This window comes from Phragmites australis, chromosome 4 (genome assembly GCF_958298935.1).
Source record: "Phragmites australis chromosome 4, lpPhrAust1.1, whole genome shotgun sequence".
In the NCBI taxonomy this organism is placed as follows: domain Eukaryota; kingdom Viridiplantae; phylum Streptophyta; class Magnoliopsida; order Poales; family Poaceae; genus Phragmites; species Phragmites australis.
This window is the reverse complement of record NC_084924.1, coordinates 29,682,593-29,703,181: the sequence shown is the minus strand read 5'-3', so window position 1 is coordinate 29,703,181 and position 20,589 is coordinate 29,682,593. Positions and strand designations below refer to the sequence as shown.

At 42.9% G+C, this 20,589-nt stretch overlaps 2 protein-coding genes and 1 pseudogene across 2 annotated transcripts; 2 read left to right on the top strand and 1 right to left on the bottom strand.

Annotated features, from left to right (window-relative positions):
* Positions 1-2,936: 2,936 nt before the first annotated feature.
* LOC133916047 (pyruvate dehydrogenase (acetyl-transferring) kinase, mitochondrial-like) lies at positions 2,937-8,003 on the top strand. Its single transcript, XM_062359533.1, has 6 exons — positions 2,937-3,314; positions 4,741-5,002; positions 5,515-5,695; positions 6,038-6,185; positions 7,165-7,369; positions 7,750-8,003. Exons 1-6 carry the CDS (start codon positions 3,078-3,080, stop codon positions 7,806-7,808), a joined length of 1,092 nt encoding a protein of 363 aa, XP_062215517.1. The 5' UTR covers positions 2,937-3,077; the 3' UTR covers positions 7,809-8,003.
* Positions 8,004-13,724: 5,721 nt separating this feature from the next.
* On the top strand, positions 13,725-16,612 carry LOC133914714 (uncharacterized; annotated as a pseudogene).
* Positions 16,613-17,374: 762 nt separating this feature from the next.
* Positions 17,375-18,849, bottom strand: LOC133916046 (probable transcription factor At5g28040). Its single transcript, XM_062359532.1, has one exon. The coding sequence runs from the start codon at positions 18,684-18,686 to the stop codon at positions 17,571-17,573; it is 1,116 nt and encodes a 371-aa protein (XP_062215516.1). The 5' UTR covers positions 18,687-18,849; the 3' UTR covers positions 17,375-17,570.
* Positions 18,850-20,589: the final 1,740 nt, after the last annotated feature.

The following is a 20,589-nucleotide window of genomic DNA, read 5'->3' as shown; positions in this document are numbered from 1 at the left end:
TGAGATTAGAGTTGATAGAATGATTCATTCATGTTTATATGCATTCTATAAGTATTTGGATGAATTTGTGCATGTTTGAATTTATTTGAATTTAAATTAAATTAAAAAGAGAATACCACATAAAATGATAAAAATACATATAAATGAAGCATTATAAGGAACATACTTTTTCACCAAAATAACCTAGGGTTGAAAATATTTTTATAAATTAGTACATCACATGAGAAGAATAGTAGTGAATTCTTCCATATTTTTGAGAATTTATTTGAGCATTAAAATTTGATATAAGTTATAAAAGTAGGCTTCTTGATAAATTCTTATGTTAAATGAAAAATATTATACACACAAGGCACAAACGAGAGCGAACAACACGAACTTGATCACTCCATCCAGCCATTTTAGCCCGGATGGCTTCGACCAGCATCTCAGGAAATATATTCTCATCCTGGCTCCTGGCCGCCCCATCTAGTTCATCCATTCAGAGTGCGTTTAATTAGATGTTAGACAGGATAGGACTATTCAATGTTTTCTAATGGGATGATCTAATATTTTATTTGATTATGATGGATAGGATGAGTTAATTTTCTTTTGGTTGGTGGAATTAGAGTGGATATGATGAGCTAATTTTTTGTTAGACTAGATAGAATGATCCATTCACATTCCATACGCATTTGGATGAATTTATACATGTTTGAATTTGTTTAAATTTAAATTTAATTAAAAAGATAATATTACATGAAATGATAAAAATATATATAAATAGAGCATTGTAAAGAAACTCATTTTTTCACTAAATAAAATAGGGTCAGAAATATTTTTAAAATTATTAAATCATATGAAAAGAACATTAGTGAAGTTTCAAATATTTTTAGAATTTATTTGAGATACTAAAATTTTCTAGAAGTTATAAAGTAGGTTTCTTTAGAAAATTTTAATTAAATATTGGATCAGAATTTTTAGATCAAACCAATTAAAACGGGTTGCTAATGAGCTCTAGCTTGCTCATTAAAACATTTAGAATTTTTAGATCACTTAAAACTAAAATTAAATTAAAACAATGAACACATAATAGACAAGCACAAACGAGCCATGAACGAGCACACGAATCTGTATGGTTTGGTCCAGCTGTTTCGCTCGGATCAGCTTGTCTACCATATTAGAGAACATTTCTCAACATCTAACAAAATATCCTAAAAAGGATGGTTCATCTATCCCACCAAACACACTTCAAACAATAAAAAAGTGGATGGTCATCTTCCAGATCGCCCCCATCCATCCAACTAAACGGATCTCAGTGATCCCAACCGCTACTTTTCTAATCGTATTGTGATTGACACGAGAGACTTGTTCTCCTGTGCGGTTGCGGTTATGGTTGTATTTGCCGTTAAGTCAAGTACACTGGTATAAGTGAGCAGTCTTATAGGTCGATCTATGTAATGTCACGTAGGATTTTTGCTAATTTGGAAGAGAGAGAGGAGAGATAAGTCTTTTTTCCTTAGGCATTCGGCTCATAAATGAAATTTTCGCTCGATGAGATGGCCACTGCAGCGTTGTACGTCCTGTCGTTGCTGTGGAAGCTGATTTTCCCTCTTCCACGGATCCTTGCGCCAATTCCATTTTTCTTCCCACCCCGCGTGTGAATTCCTTGTTCCCTTCTACCCTGCGTGCGAAATCGATACATAGCGCCAAGCCATGCCATTTTCCTCGTTGTTTCTGTATTCCTCATCCATCTCTCACCTCAATTAGCCACCCCGAGCTCCTCTGCTTCTAGTCCATGATGTCTAAACCTGTGGAACCCTCCACGACACCCACAACCCTTGGCGACCCTCACTGATGCCCCAATCCATGGCGCCCCTCCTTGCCACCCCAAATGCTATATGCATGTGTATTAAATAGCATATATTATTCTCAGAAGAATGTCTAAAGTACCGTGTGACATAAAGACGCTATAATGTGAAATTTACTGAAGATCACATCACAAATTAAGGAATTTTGAACTACACTAAAATAACTGAAAAGATAACTTATTTTTATTAGGGTCCCACTCTTCGTACGCTCCTCCTCACCATCCCTGCACACACGCGAGGCGCCACCATTTTAGCTCTCCTCTTCCGTCAGGGCAATTACTTTTTTTACCACCTTACCGGATGACGTATGAAAAACACCATTTTACCACAGCGTATCTCCCAACCTATGTTTTCCGTTATAAGCAATAAACGGGAGCTTAAAAATACACAAAAAATGTGTCAATTTTTTACATACTTTATAATCCATAAACAACTTATTTTAACTATAGAATTCAAACTAAAATTCTCCAAATGATGCTACTTTTTGCAACTCCTAGTAATTTTTAATGTCTCACAAAAATTTCAGAAAATCTGATAAAATTCACCAATATTCCTCTAATATGATGTAATAATTTATAAAATTATATCTCACCCTAAGTTATAAGGTGAAAAAAAGTGAATTACAAAGCTAATTTATTAGTAATGCTCATTTATTAGTAAATAAATAAGCATTACAAAGTAATGCACTTTTTCACCTTACAACCTAGGATGAAATATAATTTTATAAATTATTAAATTAAATTAGATGAATATTAATGAATTTTCTTATATTTTTAAAATTTTTGTGAGGTCTTAGAAATTGTTAGAAGTTGCAAAAGTAGCACCATTTGAGGAGTTTACTTTAAATTATACATAATATTTTTAGATCAATCAAATTAAAATAATTTATTTATGGATTATAGAGTATGTATAAAAATTGATATATTTATGTAGCTTTTTATAGCTCCCAGTTACTATTTACAACGGGAAATATAGGATGAACTATGCTCGGATGGTATTTAGGTAGACATTTCTTAGGATAATGTTTTGGCGTACGTGATCAGGTAGGTGGTAAAAAATAATTGCCCCCTTCCGTCACACCTCCTCACTCCCTGCCTCTGCCCCATTACTATTTATACGATGCCGATGCGCCGCTCCGGTGGCCTCGCCCTCACGCCGCCGTAGACCGCCATTTTCCAACCACCGCGGGTGAGATTGAAGCCGCCGCCGGCGGCGAGGGGGGGGGGGGGGATGGCGTCGGAGCCGGTGGCGCGGGCGTTGGCGGAGGAGTTGGCGCGGTTGGGCGCCATGCGGCAGACGGGGGTCAGCCTCCGGTACATGATGGAGTTCGGGGCGCGCCCCACGGAGCGGAACCTCCTGCTCGCCGCGCAGTTCCTGCACAAGGAGCTCCCCATCCGCATCGCGCGACGCGCGCTCGGCCTCGAGTCGCTCCCCTTCGGCCTCTCCAGCAAGCCCGCCATCCTCAAGGTTTGGCCCCCTTTTTTCTTCCTCGTCTCGGGACTCTGGTGGTGGCCGGCCTGATTTGGGCGGGCGCGCCGGCGGTTATGTGTAGTTGTTCCTTTCCTGTGTCGATTTGTTGCGCAGACGGGCAGTTTCCTTTTTCGTCTCTTCTGGTGTGATTCTTGTGGAAAGCCTAGGATTTTGCCACTACGTTTTGCTTTCCTTTTAGTTTGATCTGCACTTCTTTTTTTGCGAATATTAGTGATTTTTTTTCTTCAGATTTTTAGTAATTTATTTGAGACGCTAAAAAGTGTTAGAAGTTATAAAAGTAACTTTTTTTTAAAGAATTTTAGTTTAAATTCTACATAGGTTTTTTGTGTGAATTCAATTGAAATGAGTTTTACATGGATTATAGAATAAGTACAAAAATTTTAATTTTGAACAGAAAAGATGCGAAGGGAAATTGGAAGAAATAGCGAGTATTGTTCATAACGAGTCCATCGGTCATCCTCTACTTCCTTCGTAGCGAACTGGAGATAGCGATCATCTCCCGATCGCTGGATGTGGCGAGCCAGGCGGGGAGGATAGCGAGCAGCTAAAAGTAGCAAGCCCGATAGGGAGTGGGTTGGAGGGGGTTTTGGGTTGTTTTTGCTAAAGAATAGAGTAGAGAGTGGGATAGAGAGTGGGTTGGAGATACTCTACTTGTTTATCTCCTAGGATGTTTTTGATAAAGGGTTGTTTCGCTTTCGTGAGTATACACTTGTTTATCTCCTAGGATGTTTGCCATTATAAAATAAGTTCTTTTAGGATTCAGTGCTCGGTTCTTCGTTTTTTAATATAATAATGTGCCTGTTCCATTTTCTGAATGCGGTGAGTTCTTGGGAAGAGGAACAAGAGTCGGACTATGGTCAAGGGTTTCTTTTTACGGTTTCGTGAAGTGATTTTCGTTTCCTTCAGCGCTTCAACGGTTTCTCTTTACGGTTCCCGTCACGAAAGGATTCCCAAAGTCATTCCCTCTAGGACGGGATTATCTCTCCTTTCCCTTCGCGATTCCCCTTGAAGGGTTGTGGATATGGTCCCATTTCCTGGATAACAAATTCTTTATTCTAATCTATCTGCTTTTTCCAACTTTCTTTAGCCTGTTGATCTTTTATGAACTAAAGTGTCTCGATAAGTTTTCGTAGCATAGTTGGAGGTTTAGCATAGTTGTATCCTAGGATCAGGAGGAATTTGGGTACATTATACCTGCCAACTTGCTTAAAAATTGTTTTGGACCTTTTTTCAATCATACGGGCTTCTTGAACTTATCAGTTGAAGAAACAGAAGCACCAGAACCGTCAAGTTGCATATTTTCTTTGAAAGTGATCAAGTTCACAGAATCGAATCAATATATTCTTGCCTGTGACAGTAACCATTTACAGGACTAAATTTTAGTCTATTTGCCACTGTATAGGTGAGAGATTGGTATGTGGACTCGTTCCGCGACATCCGGTACTTCCGGGAGGTGACGAACCGGGATGATGAGCTCGCATTCACTCAGATGATCAAGATGATCAGGGTGCGGCACACCCATGTGGTGCCCACCATTGCGTTGGGTGTGCAGCAGCTGAAAAAGGACCTGGGTGGCTCAAAGGCGTTTCCCCCTGGAATCGATGAGATCCATCAGTTCCTTGATCGTTTCTACATGTCAAGGATTGGTATCCGCATGCTGATAGGTTGGTGAACTTAGCACTTTCCCTTCTCTTATGTCCAGTTCTAAAAGAAGTTCTAAGGAAGGTGTACTGGTCAGTCGCTATTAACACACTGTTGATAGAAAAGCAATCTGTCTACTGCCCCAACTTAGCCATCTGATATGAAAAAGTCACTGTATTGCTACTGCTTCCTTCCTTGCCCAAAGAACATCTGAACCTGTCATTCTGTTTGACAGCTTGCTAAAATCTTTTTCAGCCCTCATTTGATTTGGAAACTGTAGTTCGTGTGCACACAGAGACATCATATTTTTCCTCAGAATGCAGTGGTTAGTAGTTAATAAGAACACTATATAGTTGTATATCAGAAGTAATTGTTGTAATGTTCTGGGATATCTTTTCCTCAGAATCTAGTGGTTAGTGGTTACCCAATCATCTTACTCCTCTGTGTCAAAGAACAACGGTTGCTGTATGATAACCGCTTATGACATCAATTCAAACTGATATGGAGTAACCATGTGCCAATTTGCTTGATTCAGGGCAGCATGTCGCTTTGCACGATCCTGATCCAGAGCCTGGTGTGATAGGACTTATAAACACAAAACTATCCCCCGTGATGGTGGCTCGGATTGCTAGTGAAGATGCACGCGCTATTTGCATGCGAGAATATGGATCAGCTCCCGATGTCAACATATATGGAGATCCCGATTTTACAGTTCCGTAAGTACCTATTATGAATGCTTGCTACCTACCTTTGCTTTAATTAGACGCCATTACACTTTATTCCAAGTTTCGCTTGTATCTCTTGTCACATTTGACTTTTTTGTTTCTTTCGTTTTTGGTCGATTTTTTTTATTAGACCCGTTAATTTCTGAACTATAAATTGCTATTCTTGGTCTTATCACTGTGTATTGGAAACCATTCTAGTTCTACTTTAACCTCTGTAGTAAGTATCGTAAACAATCTAATTGAATTGCACCTATCATTTGGTCAATAAAAAATAATCGAACTGCAGAGAGCATCCCAATTTTTTCTGAGCTATAATTGAACTCTTGATTGAAGGTATGTTACGCCACATCTACATCTCATGATGTTTGAATTGGTGAAGAACTCCCTTCGTGCAGTACAAGAACGATATATGAACTCTGATAAGCACGCGCCTCCAGTTCGAATCATAGTTGCTGATGGAGCAGAGGATGTAACTATTAAGGTATGACTCTACCTAAGATTCCCCATTACCTGTTTTGTTTGGAACCTTGTAGTGTCAAACATGGTATAGAAGAAATATTTCAAATTCACAAGTTAGAGTTTCCATTAATTACAGAACAGGAAGAAAAAAAGGTAACTGTAGAGAATGAAACTTTTGAGTTATTATTAAATGATATGCCCCTGGAAGTGAGAGGTAATTTTGCAGTTGACCTTGATCTTGATGCTGGACTTTTCTTGTCATGCCATGATGGTAATGTCAGCCAAGGGAGGAAACGAGATTTAAGGGAAATTCACTTCATTTATTTCTTGCTGGATTCAGGATAGATACCCCATATTAATAGCTGTCAAGCCATGCTAGGTGGCTTTTTATGATCCTAGGCAAATGCAACAAACTGATATGTAAAATCATGCATCCTTGATTGGAGCTAACAAATAGCCAATTCGAACTGATTGACCACAAAACAAGTAGACAACAACAGATAATAAGCTTCTCATTTGTAGTCTCCATGGTGCTGTGGCTTTTGCAGGACCTGCTGTAGTTGTGATCCAAAATACATATGAAAAGATACACGTACGTACCAGTCATGCGGTTTTCTTTACTAGCTTCTGAGGACAAGCCCAAATTCAGGCTGCTGCATACTCTTCCTAGAAGAAATAAGCTCAGTCTATTTATCTCACTTCCACTAGTGATTCTTGCAATAAAAGTATCGCAGTATGATATTAAGTTCCACTGCACTTTTTTGACAGCAATTACTATTCAGTGTTGCACAGTAGCTATATCATAATTATTACATAAACTTGGTTCAATGTTTACATGAAAGTCCTTTTAGTATCATAATTTTCTTTCACTAATTAGTTTTGTTTGCATGATGTGCCATGATCATGCTCGTATGTTCTACATCTACATTAGTAAAACTTTAATTGTTTTAGTTCTTCATGATTAGGTTTAAACTGTTGCAATTATAACCTTGCTTTGGCAGATTAGTGATGAAGGTGGTGGAATACCAAGGAGTGGCCTCTCAAGAATTTTTACATATCTCTACAGTACAGCAGAAAACCCTCCTGATCTAGATGGCCATAGTGAAGGAGTAACTATGGCTGGATATGGTTATGGGATCCCGATTAGTCGTCTTTATGCTCGATATTTTGGTGGGGACTTGCAAATCATCTCTATGGAAGGATACGGTATGGCCACACTTCAGTTTTTATATTTATGTAACGAATGTTGAAGAATGTGGCCATATTCATCTTGCTCTTTAGTTCTCATAAATCGCTTTCTGAATGCTGATGACACCTATGTTTGTAAGAAAAACTGAAGGTTAAATTGTATCCCTTAAGACCTCGGGAGTTAAGCATATATGCTATTTCCTTTTTCATTCTTTTAGTTTTCCTCATTTGATATATAGAATTTACAACTGTTGAAACACTTACTGATATGCTGCGTTAGTAGTATCTCAAATCTCAACTACTACATTGTTGTTATACTGATTTAGGTCTTACAGAAATACAACATAGCTACACTCGTCATTCAATTGATGATTATTGATTTTTCCCTTTCTATGTAGGGACTGATGCCTACCTTCACCTATCACGGCTGGGAGATTCAGAGGAACCATTGCCTTAAGTGATTCGGAAGAAGCCCTTGCCTTGGCGATCGTATGTTCTGGTCATTACTGCAATTAGGATTCTATTGCTTTCGCAATTACTGTGCTGGTATGCAAATATAGTTACGAAGGCCAGCCACCTATATAGTTCAGCTGTTCACGTTCTAGTTACTATGTCTCGATGGAATGCAATCATAACTCAGAAGCTTCTTGCATCTGGTTTCTACTGTCGTTATAATTGTTCAACCTCTAAAATGGTTACCTCACTTGTGGGGCGTTTAGTTTGACTAATGGGATGACCATAACTCCAAATCTAACATATTTTTAGTTTGAGGAATGGAAAAGGTTTGGCTAATCACCACCTTGTTCGATATAAAATGAGGAATGTCATTTCACTGAAATCATCTGATAATGTTACAATGGACCGACTCATTGTATCATCATTGGCTGGAGGATGTGATTTGGTTTATTCGCACCCCCCCCCCTGGCATCCAAATGTCATAGTAACCTTTAACCTTTATTCGCAAAAAAAAAAAAACAGTAATCTGTATGTCACTATGTGAGCTTCACAAAGGGACGTTGGCATCTGTTATCATGCAGCGTTGGTTTCTGGCGCTGTTGGTGACGTGTAGGGGTGGGCCTCCCGTTAATACGGGTATTTTGGCTCATTTTTTTGTTTTATAAAAAAATTGATTTTTAAAAACTGGAATCTGATTTACCCTAAGAAATATAAGAAACCGAACCTAGTTAACCTATTTAAAGGGGTTAGAGGGGTATAGTTATTGTGTTGGACTTATTGGATTGGGCTGAAAGGGGTATTTTCTACGGTGTATATGTAGATCGGTTTATTCTAAAACTGTTTTAGAAACCCAAAAAACCGTAAACTGAACAAACTATGCAGATCGGTCATTTTGGTTTCTTTATTTGGTTTTTGGATTATTTTCCCACCTCTAGTGACATGTTGGTCACCTCAACCATATAGGTGATGAGTTTAAATCCGGACAAATTTATAAATAATCCATCAATATGTTATGGGTAGGCTCAAAACTGTGTTCTACAGCTGAAATCTAGTGCCACATTAGTTGAACTGGCCAACAGTTGGTGGTTCATGGCAATGAATTTTATTAAACCCTGTTCATAGCGATGATTAGTGTGGCATACACAGATTTTTCTTTTGAGAGGTGCACACATGGGGTCTGTTTGGCAGGAAGGCAAACATTCTTAGGCGAATTTGATCAAGTTTGGCTAGCGACCTAGCGTTTGGTTTGAATCCATGAATTAGGCATGCAAAAGTTTCTTCAGCCAAGTCCCCCACCATGTAGTAGTTATATTGTCGCCAGAAGTCTTTTACAAAACGGAATTACTCGCATCTGGCTGTCTGACGCACGAGGAATTCCCCGGACGCCTTGAGCTTCCGGGCACCACAAGAGAAACATGATGTGTCGGTCATTTGCGGAGCCAAAGTTTCTGTTGATCTCTTCAGTAAATACATGTGTATATGTTGTAGATTTAAAATGTATGTGAGTGTGTATGTGTAGGATGTTGTGTAAGTTTAGGTATTACAGCTTGTGGTATCTTATTTCTATATGCTTGAATGACCTCATCTCATAATAAAAATGTACACAAACCAGTTTGGTATGGAATGAACTTATAATCTGATGATCGAGTTGATTTTATGATTATAAGTTCATATTCTTAGAACCTATTCCCATTTTTGACGGAATATATCTACTAATTTTTTTTATTTCAATTAGTAAGAGAGATCTTAAACTAAGAAATAGACCTAGTAGTTAAAAGAGGGTATCCGAGCGATTGTAAGAATGGGGTTTATTGATATTTTTGTTTGTGATCAGCCTCAAACGTATATGGATCAAAGGAAAACACAACGTGACTGTCGCTCGCGGGGCTAGAGGCTCTGTTGATCTCTTTAATAGGTATATGAATATAGGTTGTAGATCTAGGATATGTGTAGAGGTATATGCGTAAAATACAGTGTGAGTTTAGATACTCTATCTTGTAACTAGTGAGGCTAAAAAAAAACTCCCGGACGCTCCATCTACTTTCAACCATGTTGCATCTGACGACTTCCCGTGTAGAAGGGTCCACATAAAGATGTCCAAATGGGCGGCCCGGCCCGGCACGGCACGGGCCCAATCAGGCACGGCCCGTTTTGGGCACGGCCCGTTACAGCCCGTTAGCTAAACGGGCCGTGCCGTGCCGGCCCACGTGCCGTGGTTGCAGCCCAGGCACGGCCCATTTAAGATCGGGCCGTGCCGTGCCGGCCCGTGGCACGATAGGCCCATTAGTATTTTTCTGGCCTGGCAGCCCGTTAACACGTGAAAATCCCGAAAAACATCAAAAAACCGCCGAATGCAGGGATCGAACTCAAGACCTCGTACATGGGAAGCAATGACTCTACCACCCTGTTAAGGATCTCTTTATGTATTAGGGATAAATAAATTATATAAAACCTTAAAAAATAGAAAAACTTAAATGGGCCGTGCCGTGCCGGCCCGGCGTGCCGCGGCTCCGGCCCAGGCACGGCCCGCCTAACCGTGCCGTGCCGGCACGGCCCATTTACTTTCGTGCCGTGCCGTGCCTGGGCCGGGCCAATTTTTCCGTGCCGCGGGCTGGCCCGTTAGGCCCGGCCCAGTTGGCCATCTTTAGGTCCACATGAGAATGACCCGAAATATTCATTCAACTAATTTTGTGCGTTGCTTTCCACATCCGCCAAATCATCAGAGTTCCATCGGATTTTTTTAAGTGATATTAAAAAATTAGAAAATTACGAAAATAATATTTGTTTTTAAAAACTATAGAAATAATGCCCTATCGACAAGTGAAATAACAACAATAGACGATCGATATAAGTACTCTATCATATCAAGGGGTATATCGCTATCTCGCCTACCGATTAGGTACCTATCAGTATTTCGCTCGTTGATAGGTACTAACTTTTTCTAATTTTTTAAGAATAGATATTATTTTAATTTTCTATTATTTTAATATTATTTAAAAAATCAGCTCCATCGAGCCTCTGTTCTCCACGCGTTTTCCCTCCTGCTCCATCAACGCCACGCGCTGGAGATGTGGAGCTCGTCGGCTGGCAACGGAAGCCGCTGCCTATTGGACTAACCCTCCATCTCCAAGCTCCAAAAACACTACCTGAGCCTACTTCTCTCTCCTCCACCTTCTTCTCCGGTGGGCTAAAGCTCTAGCGACCTGTTGGCAGCCAATTACATGCTTCTCCTCCCTCCTTCTGACACAGATCCGAGCCTATCGTCCATCAATGAGGCGTTGTCTAGGCTGTTCACTCCCTCCCTCTCTGATCTCGTAACAATGTTGCAACAAGTTAGCTGATTTGTTGCAATGGCTCTTCCTGCATGTTGCAATAGTTTTCATTCGATGCTCCAACAAGTTGTTGCATCCATACATTGTTTTTTCTAGATGTTACGATATCACTTTTTGGATGTTGCAGTGGTATTCTTTACGCTTCAGATGTTGCGAAAGTGGATTTGGTTTCTGGATGTTGCAGAAGTGTCACGGACCGGCCCTGGACCTGGGCTTTCAGTTGGGCTGCAAGGGGCAGGCATGACCCACTTGGCAGGGAGATGCATATATGAAGCAAGCACACGCACTGGAGACAGCATCGAAGAACACTTACCAAACTGACTCGTCTTCCTCCTCTGGTTTCTTCTTCCCCCGAACTCCTTTCCTCCGATTCACCCTGCTGTTGCTCAATACTCCAATCTCCAGTCCCTGCTCTTCCTCCCCAATCCAGATAGCTAGTCTTTCCCTTTGTGCTAGTATTGTGCTGTGAACCGAACTTGTTTAGCAATACACTTCTCTGATGCTTAAGTGATTTGAGGTGTTTATGTGTTGATCTTATGTTGATTGAGAGATGAACGTGACAAGAAGCGTTTTTTTTATGTTACAGTAGCATTTTTAGATGATGCAAAAAGTGGATTGGATTTAGTTTCTCGGCATTGCAGAAGGGGTGTTGGCTGAGATTACTTTTCTTAAGAGATGATGTAGCGGTGGGGGAACTTGATTTCGTTCGAATAGAGACATGGTTCATGCGTTTTTTTTCTTTCTCTGGGGATGGTTCGGGAGTTGAGCTTCTTGATGGACTCCTAGGTGAGCTCGAGTGGGAGTGAACGAACACACGAGGAAGAAGGGGCTTTGCATGAGGATGTTGCGTGAAACAAAATATGATGTTGCGGTGAATTTTTTTTTTTGTCTGAATCACAGTGCTGAGATCCTGCACTTCATTCAATTGGACGCCACGGAAGCGCTAGCGCACAGAACGGACGTCCGGTGCTAGCAGTGGCCTTTACAAAAAGCACATTTCAATGAGCTCGATCTCTCGAGCCATGAAGAATGGTGGTCACAGATGAGTTAGGAGGGCTTCTTTTCTCGTCAGGTTTAGAAGAGCTCCTTAGAGAGGGAGGATGGATGGATCGATATCAGGACAGTGAGATCTAAAATGAAGAGGTTAGTGTAGGCTATGAGCGTGGATCTGATATCAGAACACCACCGGAGACGACAGGAGAAGCAACGAGACGTTGAAGCGTGAGGCCCTCTCTCCTCCATCCATTGGGAGGTTGAAAGAAACGGCCCAACCTTGGTATCTCCATCCAATGATCATGATTTGTCTCTAAAAAGAAAAAAAACATATATAAAATAGCATTACCCTTATAAAGATGTATTTTCCCTCATTTTCTTTTAAAGCTCCCTATGCAAGGTTAGGTTTAGTCGTCACCGTTCTTCTCCAGTCCTGGTTATGAGAAATTATGTAGCGAACAATGGTGCCCTTGGGCTAGGATGCAAAAACCAAACTAGCCCGGATGTTAAAATTGCACAAAACAGATAGACCTTTGGTTTCAATCCAACGAGCCCCCCTGGGTCTCCGATTCCTTTTCTTTTCTTTCCTCGACGGAGACGGCGCCGGCGCCGCACCAATAAGAACTCCACCAGCTCTGACTCTGACGGCTCATGACCGTCTGGCGCCGGTGGAACCCTAAGCCAGCCCTCTCTCCACCGCCCATCTGACCGCGCGCGGCTGCGGTGGCGAAGACGTCGGTGTGGTGGGACATCGACAAGTGCGCGGTGCCCCGCGGCCGCATCGCCTACAACGTCATCGCTGCTGGTATGGTACAGACCCCTTCCCGCTTTTCTCTCCATTGCCGCTTAATCAGAGCGCACTGCTAATCTAATCAAATCCGCGCTACTAATCGAATTCCTTCCCCCTTACGGTCCGCAGGGAGCAAAGACACAAGTGACAAGAGGATGCTTGCCGACATGTTGTTCTGGGCATTCGACAACCCTCCACCGGGGAATTACTTGATTATCTCCGGCGATCGGGACCTCTCCGATCTCCTTCATATATAGGCTTAGGATGAAGCGCTACGATATCCTGCTAGCGCGACCTGGGAACGCATCATCTCAGCCACTTGCTGCTGCAGCTAAGAGGGTATGGTTCTGTCACGATCCTTACTCAATTGATCATCCAAATCAACACAAAGGCACAGAATCAACTCCGACAAAGGTTGTATTGCCACTCAATTGAGGTCTACAAGTTCAGTGAGGTTACAATTGGAGGGGGAAGGGAGTCTAGAGCAGAGAGCTAGCTAGAGATTGTGAGAGCAGAGAAAGATTGGGGAATGGAGGACACGCAGGGAAGGAGCGAGCAGGAGGTAGAATATGACTTGTATTCTGTTCTTCGATGTCTCTGTCTCTGGGCGATGCCTGCTTCTATACGGCTGTTGCATCTCAGCCAAGTGGGCTACCCAGCCCATCGCAGTGCAGCCCACAGCCAGGCCCGTCAGCCCAGACCGTGACAGGTTCTGGCAAAGCTTTGCGGCTGGGGAGGTGCTGCTACCGGTGTCTGCGCATGCGAGTAGTGTGCTAGGTTGCAAGCTGAATGCGAATGATTCGGATACATCAGTAAGGTTCGTTCTGAGCATGGTAAGGGTGACAGTATATTAAAGGCATGTAATGATGAATATATAGTGAAGCCGCTTCAGAAGGATGTAAAGAAGACAAGTGTTGCATCTAGTTCCGCAGGAAATCAAGATCGAGCAGACTCGGTTGGTGGAGTTTCTGAGAGTTCTACAGAGAGCACAGTGAGTGAGCTATACCAGCCTTCTGATTCATCATCATCATCATCGAGTTCTGATTCTCCCGAAAAGGTGGATACCTCAATTCCGCTGGAAACTCTTACTTTGTCCAAGTCATCAGCTCAGAAACCTGTGTTATCTACTCGATCGCAACAAGTGGAAGCAAAACACGAGTCCATCCTTGGTGAGAGGCCTAGCACATCAACTGAATGTGTGACAAGAAAGGGATTCTTAATTTTAGGGGTAGTAACAGACATTATAACCAAACATATAAGCAAAAAAGATATTTCGAGGCACAAAAATGAGCTTCATTCTGAGTTTAGAGTAGGTGATAATACTGGAAAGACAGTTAATGGACGTAGAGAGAAGCCCTTTCAGAAGTATGTAAAGAAGACGAGTATCACATTAGTTCTGCAAGCAATCAAGTTGATTCAGTTAGCGTTCCTGACTGTCCTATAGGAGGAGGCACTACAAGTGAGCTAGATCAATCTGCTGTTTCATCAGCATCAGGTTCCAAGACACTGGTGCCGTGGTAACAAAACCGGATAACTTGGGTCAACCGAAAATGTCTACTTTGTCTCATTTATCAGCTAAAAAAATCTGTAGCATCTGCTCATTTTGCATCAACTGAGAGCACTACGTGAGTCCATCCTTGGTAAGAAGCCTAGCATATCAGTCGAGCATACATCAAGAAATGGAACTCATGATTTTGACGTTAGTAGTGTCCATTATCATCCAGCATATCGGCAATCCCAATCATATGAAGCACAGAACAAGCTACAATCCTACTCTGATATGGACGATAATAGTGGGAAGCTATGCTATGAACACAAAGCTCAATCAGCAACAAGTGCATGTATAAAAGATAGTTATTTCATCCGCTTCAGCAAGCAATGAAATAGATCCAGTTAGTGGAGTTCTTGATAATCCTAAAGGAAGCACTTTGAGCCATCCAAGTCAATATATGCTAACATTGTGAAGCTCTATATCACTTCAGAGCGCAAAGCTGAATTAGTCAAGTCCGCTGAGAAATCCTCCTTTGCCCCTGTCATCAGCTCATAAACCTGCAATCACTGATCATTTGCATCAAGAGGGAGCAGCGTTCATTTTTGGTAGGAAGGATAGCACATCAGTTCAGTGCACAGCCAAAAATGGAACTTTTGTTTTTGGTGTTAGTAGCGTCCATTATCATCCAGCATATCAGCAGTCACAGTCTTCCCTGCTACCAGAACAACATAGTTCAGGTATTCTGCATCCTCACAGCGTACGTGGTCATTCTCACTCAATAAATTCACAAAGAGGCAGCTCTGCTCTGCCATCAGCAGGACATAATATGGTGCTTCTTCTGCACAAATACAAGCATGGCCCAGTGTCTCAACTTTTCAAGGTTTGGATGATATTTGCTGTGGTATCAGTAGACTAAATATTTCTGAATGCTCTCGAGGGGCTGGTGAGGGCAGGCCACCTTTTCAAGGTGCGCCTGCTAATGATCCTTCTATGGGAATGCCAGATATTTCTGGACATCCTACAGATCTTGCTGAGACCAGATCCTCTTTTCACCCTGATTTGAACATCAACTGCGATCTGAATCACTCTAGTGATCCTCAAAGCGGCCAACTTCCATCCAGTGATTATACTTGCAGAGCTGCGCAGCCACCTTAACCTATCCAGTGGCAAGCAAAATCCCGGGCACTGGAGAGAAGCCAGGATACCCGCCAAATTCTTCTGAGCCTGAAGTACTATAAGAAATATATTACATGCTTTGGGCATACTGTAGAATAAAAAGTTATTCCCAACAGAATCAAATATTGCAGATTGTATACGTTACGGAGAGATGAATTTAACAGGTTTTGATGTTAAGAAGGCTCTTGAACTTGCCATCCGATATCAAACTGTTGTTATGAAGAAGTTACTAAACGATATGCCGCTATTTGTTGCAAAAGATGAGAGCCTCTGGAAATGCGTTAATGTAACAAATAGCAAAGAAAAGGATCCCACAGAGGCACTAGATACAGTTCATAGGTACATATCATCCGCCGATGGCCATTCAGCAATAAAAAAAAAAACTTGACCTAGGAGAGAAGACAGTCCATGGCATTACTTTTAAAGGTCGAGAAAACACTGAAGGCCGGTCACCCAGGTGTATCACTAAAAAAGACTTCACAACCGCTTAGGATCACACTGAAAGTGACACACAGTGAGATCTTTTTTTTTTTTAATCAAGGTTTAATCCTAGGTTGGTAGCACCACAACTGGGTGACTTACCACCGTGTTCTCACCATTCAGCAATAAAGAAATCTCAATCAAGGTGAGGCTTTGTAACTTCTGGTTTGTGTTGACCATTTCATCTTTTATTATTCCTGAATGTGGTTACATATCTGCATCTCGTTTGCTGGTAGGTACCATGCAGCAACGATCTTGAAGAAATCGTGCTTGCAGCACTATGCCCTTGGTGATGTTCTCCAGGTTTTGCATATCACGATTGCTAGGAAGAAATGGCCTGTGCCTCATTCTTCAGGGTGGCAGCCGCTATCCTTAAACACAACGGTATTTATTGCAACTACTGATGCTATTGGAAAAGCTTAGTCTTGATTCCTTTGTCGGATGGATATTTTGATGCACTGGTGAGTGGTGACCACGAAATGACTTCAAGATCTACATTCATCTGAAAGCTTTTTGGATGCTACATGATGGTTTATCTATGTTCTACTGTAAGCAATTAGATGCTACCAGCAGTAGTCAAGGAAAAGTTTGTCCCCCAAACAAGCGGTGGCATTTAGAGATGTTAGTTCAGCACTTGGCCTAGCAAGTTTATATAAGAATACAAAAAGGACATTCACGTTTCTTTGTAGTGGCACTGCCGTACTGGTACAACAGTGCCTATGGTTTAATTTAGAACTTCAAAAGCTGCGCATCACTCAGTGGGCTGCAGAACTTCATGGTCTCTTGAGAATGTTATTAGACTATGTTCGAGGGATTCTTGTCGACGAAAATCTCATTGTCGAAATTTTTTTTAAGGAATTTTTATTCTTTTTAGCGTTTTAACGGTTTCTTTTCACAGTTCTCGTCACGAAAGGATTTTCAGATCATTCACTTCAGAACGGGATTCTCTGGAAGGAAATCAGAAAAAAAACGAAATGAAAGAAATATGGTTGAAGATGGTCATATTCTGATGCCCAATCTGCACAGCAAGAGAAAGCTGCTAGTAGATGAAGCTACTAGACGAAGCGTTGATATTCTGGAAGTTGGTACGTACTCAGAACTGTTATATTGGCTCGAATGTTCTCAAGATCTTGGCAGCAGTATTTGTGGCACATGGATCCTTGAGTTCCCTCTTTCTTTTGGCTGATGTAGAGCTGGTACTTTGTCAGGATATACTTGTGGTTTCAGTCGTCACTCTGCTTAGGTGGTGACCTGCATTTTACTCACCAAGAGCACATGTTTTTCTCTCTCTTTCATGTAAGATATAACATTTAAACTTACATATTATAAATAAATACTATATAGTAAAGACGAAGCGGCAAGTCTGACAGAAAATCTGAAGAATTACAGACGAAAACCCTGCTGCTCAAGCCTAACAAATCTACCAGTGCAGTGAGTAGTCCTTTCTTGTGGACGGAAGGTATCTGCAAGAAGTCCCTGAACCAAGATCATCATCACTCATCATGTGTTCATGCCTCCTGCCTGTGATGCGGATCTGAGCTCCTCCAGCGCTGCCCTCGCCTGGTCCTGCAGCAGGTCGATCCGCCGCAGGTACACCTCCAGCTCCAGGATCCGCTGCTGCCGCCACTTCTCCCCTTCCATCCGTACACCCGCGATCGCAGGCGGCGGCTCCAATCCCGGCAGCGGCGCCGTGCTGCTGCTGATGCTCAGCATCGCGCGGACCATCTCCTTGAAAAGTGGCGCCAGGATGGAGTTCTCGGTGGTGTCGGTCACGGCCGCTGCCGCCGCTGACAGCGCGGCCGGCAGCCCGGCGGGGTCCATGCTGATGCTGCCGTCCATGGCCGTCTGAGGGAACGACGGGAGAGCCTCCTGGGTCATCACGGGCATGGGCGCCGGCGGCAGCGCGAGGGCCTCGCCCGCGTCGGCGGGGACGTCGCCCGTGCGCCTGCGGCGGCCGCGGCGCGGCCTGGAGGAGGGGGACTTGACCTCCCCGTTGGCGTTGGCGCCGGCAGCGGCTGCGGCTGCGGCGTCGATAGCGAGGGCGTCGTTGCCGTTGCCCTCGTCGTCGGAGTCGCGGCCGTGCTTGTCGGAGGCGGGGCGCCAGATGGTGCGCGCGATCTCGAAGATGGCCTGCTCGTGCGGGGAGCGGAAGGAGAAGTTGGCGCCGGAGATGCGGAGGCGGTCGACGCAGTTGCGGTACTTGCGCTTGAGGCGGCGGAGCTTCTCGACGAGCTGGCTCTTGGTGAACCCCATCTGCAGGCGCTGCCGCATGTCCTCGTAGAAGGGGGTCGTGTCGTACTGGTGCGACGCGAACGCGGTGCCGCGCTGCGCCGTGAACTCCGCGAAAGCGCGCAGGATCACGATCTCGTCCTCGTCCGTCCACAGGCGCTGGAACAGCGGGCGCCGCTCCCCGCCCCCCGCCGACGCCGCGGCGGAGGCGGGGGCGGCTGCGGTGGCGGCGGAGAAGGCGGCGTTGGGGTTGGGGTTTGGGTCGACCGGGAAGTCGATGTCGTCGGAGTCACCGTTGTCGTAGGCGTCGGCGTCGGGGAAGGAGGAGGAGACGATGCCGCCGGCGCCGGCGCCGGCGGCGGAGGGGTCGTCGACCGTGGGGAACATTAGATCGGATCGGGGTCGGAGATGGGGGCTCGGCTCGAGTCGGGGTTAGGGTTAGGGGGTTTTCCGCTGGATTGGACTCGACCCATCGAGCGGGGTTCGGGTTAGGCGGACCGGGGTTAGCTCGGCCCGTCCTGCCCGTGAGTTTGTTGCGCCACGATTGAAGGTGGGCCCATTTTCTCAGAGCAGGAATTTGAGATCGGGACTGAAAAACAAATTTTCCCTCATTCCAAATTAGGTTTGTTTAGATGCATCCAATCCCGACCTAATTCTCCATTGCAAATAGGCCTTTTAAGAATACATTTTGGTCACATCTTCACTGGGTGGCGTAGACAGAATTTCGATGTCCAAACTCTTTACTCACAAAATATAGAAGTGCTTGACATCCTCATTAGTAACAATGTACTGATGTAAAATTGGAGGAGGGAGCTCCTGTTTGATGGATAACATCTGGCTAGCATAAAAAGGTCAATCCATATTTGAATTTTTTCAATTAATTTTTCTTTCTATTTTTTGTTAGTCGCTATAAAATAAGGAAAATGCTAAACTAATTCATGTTATGTATGTATGTATCTTTTGACCTTTGTACACATTCAACAAATTATAGGATTTGATTAAACAATATGTGAACCTGATTCAACATTTCGCAAGAATGTGTTCAACATTCTTTTTGTGAATTGATAAACAATGTATTCGAATTGTTTAAACAATACATTGGAATTGTTGAAGATCAAAATATATGCAATATGAATCTTGTTTTGTTGCATTACATTTTAAACGGATTTTAAAATGAATACATTGTTTAGGAGAAAATTCACGAAAAATTTGATAAATAACCAAAAGCCAGACCTTCCCATCCTACACCAGCCAATGGAAATGCAGCACATAGTGGCCGTTTTGAGAGCAGCAGGCGGTCATCTGCCACATAGCAAAAATCCATTGGAGGCAACTCAACCTTACTCTTTGTCACAACCAAAAATTTCCAACCATGTCATCCATACATTGTATGCATCATGAGCATCATGTTAGCTTTTTTTAGCAATTGTTTGAGTGCATTTGAATTTGGATTCAAAATGTTTAATTAAAAGATAAATGATGCACTACGAAGCAACTCAAAATTTCACCATACAACTTAGGGTTAAAAATAATCTTGGAAATTATTCAATTAATTAAGATGAATATTAATGATTTTTCAGATTTTAGGGAATTCAATTGAGGCCATAAAATACTAGAATTATTTTAAAGATATCAAATTGGAAGAATTTTAATTCAAAATTAGCTCAATATTTTTGGGTAAAAAATATTAAAATGGGTTCCTTGTTAATTATAGTATGAACAAAAATATGGTCATAATTTTTGGATCCCTGGATGAGCCTTGTTTGAACTTTGAACAAGGAGAGAGGGAAGGAGATAATTGGAATTGAGGTACTATTCGTGGTGGGTCCCAATGTCATTCTCCTCTCTCTCGTCTCCTTACCCATTTCGACCGCGCACAGAACTGTCATGCCATGCAGCCATGGCTTCCTACCTAGCTAGTGATGTCGTCCAATGCCGTCTAGCTCCGTTTGCCGCTCCTCTCCGCGCCTTAGCCCTCCCCATCCACGTCGTCATCACACTATCAAGAACAGCCGACCAAAGCCTCTCCTTCGGCTTCTCTCTCTCTCTCTCTCTCTCTCTCTCTCACACACACACACACACACACACACACACACACACACACACACACACACACACACACACACACACACACACACACACACACACACACACACACAGGAGCAACTCCCAAACTTGCCACTTGGATCCACTTGGGAAGGTTGTCGTGAGCTTCTTCGCCGATCACGACCTTCCTCCGTCCCCTTCTTTGAGTTCGTGTGTGTGTTGTCATCCTCTTCATCATTGAACG

Excerpts from the sequence above, each read along its gene's own strand:
- LOC133916047 (XM_062359533.1), top strand. The coding sequence starts at position 3,078 with ATGGCGTCGGAGCCGGTGGCGCGGGCGTTGGCGGAGGAGTTGGCGCGG. Across the intron at positions 5,003-5,514 it reads TGGTATCCGCATGCTGATAG|GGCAGCATGTCGCTTTGCAC; the intron begins GTTGGTGAACTT and ends TGCTTGATTCAG. Across the intron at positions 6,186-7,164 it reads CAGAGGATGTAACTATTAAG|ATTAGTGATGAAGGTGGTGG; the intron begins GTATGACTCTAC and ends TTGCTTTGGCAG.
- LOC133916046 (XM_062359532.1), bottom strand. The coding sequence starts at position 18,686 with ATGTTCCCCACGGTCGACGACCCCTCCGCCGCCGGCGCCGGCGCCGGC.